This window comes from Frankliniella occidentalis, unplaced genomic scaffold, assembly GCF_000697945.3.
Source record: "Frankliniella occidentalis isolate FOCC.00 unplaced genomic scaffold, Focc_3.1 Scaffold198, whole genome shotgun sequence".
NCBI lineage: Eukaryota > Metazoa > Arthropoda > Insecta > Thysanoptera > Thripidae > Frankliniella > Frankliniella occidentalis.
The window spans coordinates 163279-170746 of NW_026267324.1; the positions used below are offsets into that span (position 1 = coordinate 163279).

Here is a 7468-nt window from a genome sequence, read left to right on the forward strand (position 1 = left end):
GGCGCCTCATCAGCGACGCCAACCTAACCTAACCTGTCCCGCCCAGTCGCTGACCAGTCCCCTCCGCTTCCGATGAAAGTGAAATTATGCCCCTCGTGACAGCGGCGGCTGCGCGGCGCTGCGACCTCCTGGTGTGGGAGAGTGAGCGGCCCAGCCATCTCCCGTCCGCCCGTATTTCGCGTAAGCCCCGAAAACCTGTACGTCAACACTGACGTGGGTCCTACTGTAACTGTGCCTATGCGGCTTGCGGTCCAGATGCGGATCCGGCTGGGAGGTGGCAGACTGCCTTTGTACAACAATATTTCACTATGGAACTTGGAATAATTGATGCATACTGGTATTCAAACCAATTCTTGAATGTCCAATAGTCGTCGTCCCGCCCCGAACGCCTGCGAAGCCCCTGATAGGCAACCCCGCTGTGCCTTCGTGCGTGACGGGAGTGCCTACCTGCCAGGCGTCCTGCCAACACTCCAAGGGCAAGCGCACCGTCCTCCGTTGTTCTCTCCGTCGTGTAGCATCCTTCTTTGTGTGGATTGCTAACGCATAGCCAAGCTGGCCTGTACTTCGACTTGAGAGAGCGTGCCACCAATGACCCAAGGGCCGAGGGAAAGGAGTCCGGCCGGATGAACGGTGTGGCCAAAATATTTACGAAATAGACAGATGTTTAAACATCCTGTCAGCCTAATACTGCACTGGTGCTGGAAGGCGTTCCCTGAGCTGCCTGCCAGTGAGTGAGAGCGAGAGCTGCTCCAGCCGGGCTGAGTCCGCTATTGGGGGACTTTGGGGCGATAAGGCGATGCCGGTCGGGACCGAGGAAGCGTCACCATGGGACGCCGTATTGCGTCACCTGGACAGCACTCCTCCGCGGTCCAGCCGCGTCACCGTGAGTGAGTGCACTGAAAGAGAGTGAGTGAGTGTGAGTGAGAGTGAGTTAGCGTGTGTGAGTGAGTGAGTGAGTGAGTGAGTGAGTGAGTGAGTGAGTGAGTGAGTGAGTGAGTGAGTGAGTGAGTAAGTGAGTGAGTGAGTGAGTGAGTAGAGTGAGCGAGTGAGTGAGTGAGTAGAGTGAGCGAGTGAGTGAGTAGAGTGAGCGAGCAAGTGAGCGAGCGAGAGGGAAAGTCGCTGTGGCCGAGGCCGACTGAGGCCGTCCCTTCCCTTACCGTGTTCGCTTGCAGCGCGCCGCTGGACCGCGCTGGACTCAGCTGGACCTAATTACCGCTTGGCGATGATGATCCAACTGTCCGCCAACGACACGTCATAAGCGGGCGAGCGGCGCACGGTGTCCCGGCGGGGAGTCCTTCCTGCCGGGATCAGTCACACGCGGGGCGTTATGTCAGTGTGTCCGCCGAGGACCGTTACCTCCGGCACTCGACAAACATCCAGTGAGAGTCAAAGAGCTGTCGGAACTGTGGAATGTATATCAGGCCGCCCATACGTTAATCGATACACTACTCCACTCTCCCTCGAGATCTAAAGTAAAGATATTGATATATTGAAGTTCGAAAAGTCTTGTTTGACGTGAGTTTTGATTGTCCGACCCAGCTAGGGCCGCGCCGCATGTTGTGCTGATGATGACCACCCGTGTGCGCATGGTCAGGAGGCCCCTGCCCCCGCTCCCGCTCCGCCCCCTCGCTTCTGCCCTTACCGCCCGTTTCCCTGGCCTGCTCCTGCAGCCGGTTGGTGGCCGCGCTCCGGCAGGCGCGCGCCCGCCCGCACGGCGCCGGCCCGGGCCCGTGCCGGCCGTGTTAGTTCAGTTCTGACCAGGATGGCGAGGGCGGAGTGCGCGCACGGCTAGGGCGTCGCGGCGGCGCCGGCGCCCCGCGCCCCCGCGCGGCCCCTGCTGACGCTTCGGTCTCTCGAGCACCGCGTCGACCCCGGCCGCGACCCCGGACCGCGCGTGTTGGACCCCGCGCGCACCTGTCGCCGTCGCTCGCCGCAGCTGATGCAGCCCGCCCTTGCCGTAGCTGTTCGCACCGCCTCTCCGCGGAGTCACCCCCCGGTGAGACGTGGCCCTCGCGGCCCGCCCTTGACGTTCTGACGTCACGTTGCTGCTGTGAGTGTTTGTCTCCGGGGCGCCAGGGATCACTTGTTTTCTGCCGTGCGCGATGGCCTCCATGCCTGCCCGCGTGCCCGCGCGCCCGCTGGACCCCCCACCGCGGTGCGCACTCCACTCGGGTCTTGAAAAATCTTAATCGGCGGCTGTGTGCTGGTGCTGCGCTGGTGCTGCGCTGGTGCTGCGCTGGTGCAGCAGGTGGAGAGGCCCACGCATGCAGGCCGCTCGCCGGCCGGCCCCGTCCCGCCCGGCGCAGCACCGCACGGCCCGGACAATAAAACCGTGACCGAGAAACACCGCTTGGGTAGCCACAGCAGCGCGGCCAGGCCCGGCCGGCCACGGGCCTCCAGCTCCAGCCGAGCTGCAGCCGCCCACCGCTGTATCCTGCTGACGGGGTACCGGACTTCTTTTTTCGGCAGAAAAAAAAAGGAATCAAAATTTGAGGATTTGTGGGTTTTATGAAAGTGCGTGGAACGGATGCGAAGCATAATTGCCTCGTTCTCGAACCAATCTCTCATTCTCTTCCTCCATATTACGTGCACAATAAACCCTTATGCATTATGGTGTGCATACATTTTTGTGCATAACAGGTCCACTGTGTCCAAATTCGTTCATAGTTGTGCAGAATTTGTACATAACTAACTATGCATGAAAGGATGAGCATAACTATAGCTGCATGCCAGGCTGCATAACATGCTCAAAAAATGCATAGGTAATGAATGTGTATTTTGAACCTGCTATTCGGCTGTATTTTGCGTACTTGTTTAAATTACTTAGTATAGTCCAATCCCCATCGTTCAGTTAAATATTCCTACCTTGCTAAGTACCCCCCTCCCTCCCGACCATCCCTTACATCAACGCGAGTATTTCAAGTCCTTAAGGAGTAAAGTCTGTAAATCAAGTGTGAAGATGACTGCGCTTTTCTGACTGACAAAAAGTACAGCAATTTTTCATGGTCACAGCTGAACATTCACCGTAGTTATTTACGATGATTACTGAATTCAATTCGTGCAACAGTCAGGCGGTCATTACAATTTTGAATTTGATGCAAATAAACATCGCACTTCTGCAAGTAATGAATCGTGAAAATCACAAGTGGACGTTCGGTAGCGCCAAAACGTATGCGTTTTAATCGTGATTAAAGGGGGTGCACCCCTTCAGAAATAGTGTTGGACTACTTACGGACTACCCAACAATTCAGTTTGAAATTTGCGAGCAGAGGCGGAGGGGCAGGTGAAGTCAAATTAGCATTGTATCAGTTCCGCCCTCTTACGCTCTTCCACCCACTGTAACTGTTAATTTAAATTTGAGAAACGTGTAAGATGCAATTTGAATCGGGGCGTGATCCAACGAGATTTCCTTCGTTTTCGTGTGTCTTCCCTGTTTCTCCCATGTCGAATTAAGATGGGCTACTATGGTGTAGGCAGATGAATTCAATCACAATAAATTTGGTAATTATAACGGAGAGTATACATCGGAGATGCGTCCGGGCTTCCAGGTAGTTAGATGTGAGGAGCGCCGTTGTAGAGACGCCTGGCAGGTAGGCACTCCTGTTACTCACGGAAGCTCTGCGGGGTTGCCTAAGTAGGGCTTCGCAGGCGCTCCCACTGTAACTGAAACTTGTGGCCAGATTCACATAATTCTTTGTGATTAAGGAGACAGAACGGTGAGAAGGCAAGGTTTACGGGGAAGATTTTCTGAAAGAAGACGAAGCAGTTTGGCATTTTTGCATTTCATGAGGCGTAAAGGAAGGCACACGTAGGCACGCCGCCGTTTTTGCCAGACACGATATTTTCTGATCGCGTGCGCGTGGTGCAGCAACGTTGCTAAAGTTGCCTATTACACTTTAAACGTTTTTCTGGGGGTTTTGGAAGATGTTGTTTAGAAGAGTAAAGTTTTTTCGTAAACTTTAACCACAAAAATGAAGTTAAAATTTGCTTTGTTTTTGACGCGTTTTGTATCCGCAAGCTTTAAGATATACCGATATGCCTAGTCTGAGTAGCACGTGCATTATGATTATTTGGTCACAATTTGAAGTCGATAGCTGAATTAGAACGGCCTTATTGACATTGAATACCACCACCACCACCGTTCAAACTGCATCTATTTCAGTTGGAGGCGAAGATTTATACTCCATCCTGGTGGCTATACGCGTACCGCGCACGCTAGACCGTCCCAAAAAAACGCTGTTTTCAAAAAGTTCTCGGGACACATTGCCGCAGTAAACGGACTGACTAGGAGATACTAAAACGATTTTTTTCCGATTTTTTGAGAGCAATTTAGAGGTCGCGCATGAATTTTTAACGTTTTTTAACACAAAACCTGCGATTTTGCCGGAATTAGCGAGTTGCAGCCTCCCATGGACGCTCCCTCATCATTCTGACGGCGCACACTCTTCCCCTCTATCCCTCTCTTGCCCCCATCACATTGCGGGGTGTCTAAACAGCCTTTGACCCCTGAAATATTATACCCCAAGAGAAGAAAGTAAAGCCCGAAACGGTGGTTCAGAGCCATACACATTTGAAAAAAGTTGTAAAATTATCATAGTCTCTGTGATGACTAGCTTGTTAAAAAAAACACTACCATTCGTTTTCATTGGCATGTGACAAAGTTCCTTCTATTTTGACCGTAGTGGTCCATACCAACGATCCCTACTTTTCACCATGTTGTAATACTACAACAAAACCGTTGGAATGTTTGATAGTAGCAAGATATATCGTAACAGAATGAACAAGTTTGTGTTATTACAAACTTATGGTGCTGGTAAGACGTAAATGACCACTGTTTTGAAATTAAAAATTGTTTCAGAAAATTTTGTAAATGTTGTTAGATTAAAACATGTTTTGTTTTTTATCAACATTTGTTGCTATCAAATTTTGCATCAAATGTGTTCTAAATTTTCAACAATTTTTTTAACAGTGTACCATTATTGCTGCGGGCAATAACAGTACAGTTAGAATTTACAGTTTAGTTTATTTCCAATCAACTATTTTAAATGACACAGGTTTAAAACCAAAAGTAAAAAAAAATTGCCATAAAATATGTGAAAATCCCAAAATAGCCGTTTGGCCGATAGAGCGCGTAGCGCCGACCCCGGCGGCAAGAATTCAACATTAATCTATTGTTTTGGTGTAATGTTCGTTGCTAGTTAAGGCACTCCTCACAGACGCAATTGAAGTTATTATAAATCCCTTTTGGGCTATAAAAATGAAGTAAGCATGCGGTTCGGACCACCGCAAAGTGATAGGGGCGAAAGAGGTATAGACGGAAACAGTATGCAGAATCAGAACAGTCTGGGACCGTCCAGAGGAAGCTGCAACTCGCCAATTTCCGCAAAATCGCAGTTTTTGTGTTAAAAAACGTTAAAAATTCATGCGCGACCACTAAATTCAACTCAAAAAATCGGAAAAAAATCGTTTTAGTATCTACTAGTCAGTCCGTTTACTGCGGTAATGTGTCCCGAGCACTTTTTGAAAACAGCTTTTTTTTGGGACGGTCTAGCGCACGCCTGCATATACCCACTATATATGAACCGTAAGCCAACGTCTCGCGTAATAGGCTTCGCGATATGTCACGGGACATTTCGTGTCGTCACGCTGCGAAGCGAACGACCCTGGCGCCTGGCGCTGACACCACCTGCTGACACCCGAGACGAGTTAATATGTAGGTACGAGGGTGAGCCATGAGGCCACGCAGCCACCAAATTTGTGGACGTCAAGTTAAGGGCGTTCCAAGTGGTGCCTATAGAAGCCCACAAAAGTGACATTTTTACAACACAAAGAACTAACTGTAGGAAAGTATAGTGTCCTGCATGTACCATTGGCACCGCAGTTTAAACTTTTATACTGGCCGACACTTAAGTTTTCAATTCAATTTCAGGTCAATTATTCTTTGGACCCGATCTTGTCCTCTAATGGTTGAATGACAGTGAGGTTTTTAGATCGCTAGTTCAATTCGAGTTATCGTGCGACAACAGAAACAAACAAAGGAGAAAAAAAGTGCATGGTTTCGGCCTTCCATACGGTTTCCTCCTTCCTCATCGAGTTGTCCCTCTAGCCAGATATTAGGCTTTAAAACAAATCCGTCATAGTATTCAGTGTGAGCATGCAGGACTTTCTTCGCTATTGTTTTTCGGATGGACGTTGCGAACAGCCTCTCAAGCTCCCCCACCTCTAGGAACTCGCAGCACGGCCCTCTCCCCGCGCCGCTGTGTCCGCCGGGGAGGCGGCGGGCCGCGGCGCGCGCGCGTTAGTTGGGTTGCCTATCCGCGCTGAGCCAGGCGCCCCGTGGGGTGGTGAGGATGCGAGCTGTTGGCTGCTCCACTCCCCGCGAGGACTTACCCAGAGTGGATCACGCCATAACAGAAGGGAAGGCGACCGTTGTGAAAAAATGGTCGTACTTGGACGATATATTCTACAATTTGTCATTTACAAAATGTGTCGTACATGTAGTACCGGGTGATTTAGAGCACGCGCCGCGGTGTTGCGGGATTGCATACCCTAGCGGCTATGGTGCCTTACGTGCGGACATGGTAGGCAAACCCGCCGACAGCGGCGCGTGCTCTGAATCACCCGGTACAACCTCTAACAAGCTCCCATCACTTGCTTGTCATTCGATTTCAATTCGATACGGAGTGCTCGTACATTAACAATCTTGAAATGCAATTGTACGACTACCCCCATGCATGGGAAAATTTCATGTACCCGGTAACGACGGTTTTTGACATACACTGTTAGATTCCTACAAAGCAGTGCTTTGCAAGACCGGAGAGTATTTCGTCCTTCGTAACTACGAAGCATTTACTCTGCAATTACAAAGTGATGCTTTGTAAATGTTTCATTGCTTTGCAGTCGCAATGCATCACTTTGCAATTGCAAAGCAAAAATGCTCCGTAATTACAAAGGATTGAAATACTTCGAAATTCCTGCAAAGCGTTGCTTTGCAGGAAGTTAACAGTGGAGACCACTGGTCAGACACGCCGTCGAAAATTTCTGCTGCCAAATTTTTTGTTGTTGTTGCATATTTTAAAAGGGATGTGACAATATTAAATCCATCGCCTTCTCGCCCTCTTCGGGACCCACTCAAGGATGACTTTGAGCGTTTCTGTGGTTATCGCTCCCGTACTCATGCGCCGCTTGCCCGCAGGTACGGCCGGCTCAACGTGCTGCGCTGGCTGCTGCGGGAGGCCGAGATGCCCGCCCTGGAGCGCAGCGGCAATGGCGCCCTGGCGCTGCACTACGCCGCGGCGCGGGGCTGCCTGGACTGCGTCAAGCTGCTCGTCGAGTCCTCCAACGAGCTCAGGTGAGTCGAGTGTGTTATTGTTTTTAGTCGCTGCTCCGTGCCGCTACCCCGTCCCCGTCTGTCTCCTCGTGCACTGGCCCGGCGGCCGCACGCTGCTTTCCCCCCCTCCGCCGCCCC

At 50.9% G+C, this 7468-nt stretch overlaps 1 protein-coding gene across 1 annotated transcript in view; it reads left to right on the top strand.

The window, feature by feature from the left end:
* LOC113207983 (uncharacterized) overlaps positions 1 to 7468 on the top strand; it is a gene marked incomplete at its 3' end in the record, with an annotated part of 58743 nt that overhangs the window by 13313 nt on the left and 37962 nt on the right. The window contains exon 3 of the mRNA XM_052272299.1: positions 7196 to 7351. Coding sequence (XP_052128259.1) covers positions 7196 to 7351 — 156 coding nt within the window. The remainder of the gene's footprint in view (positions 1 to 7195; positions 7352 to 7468) is intronic.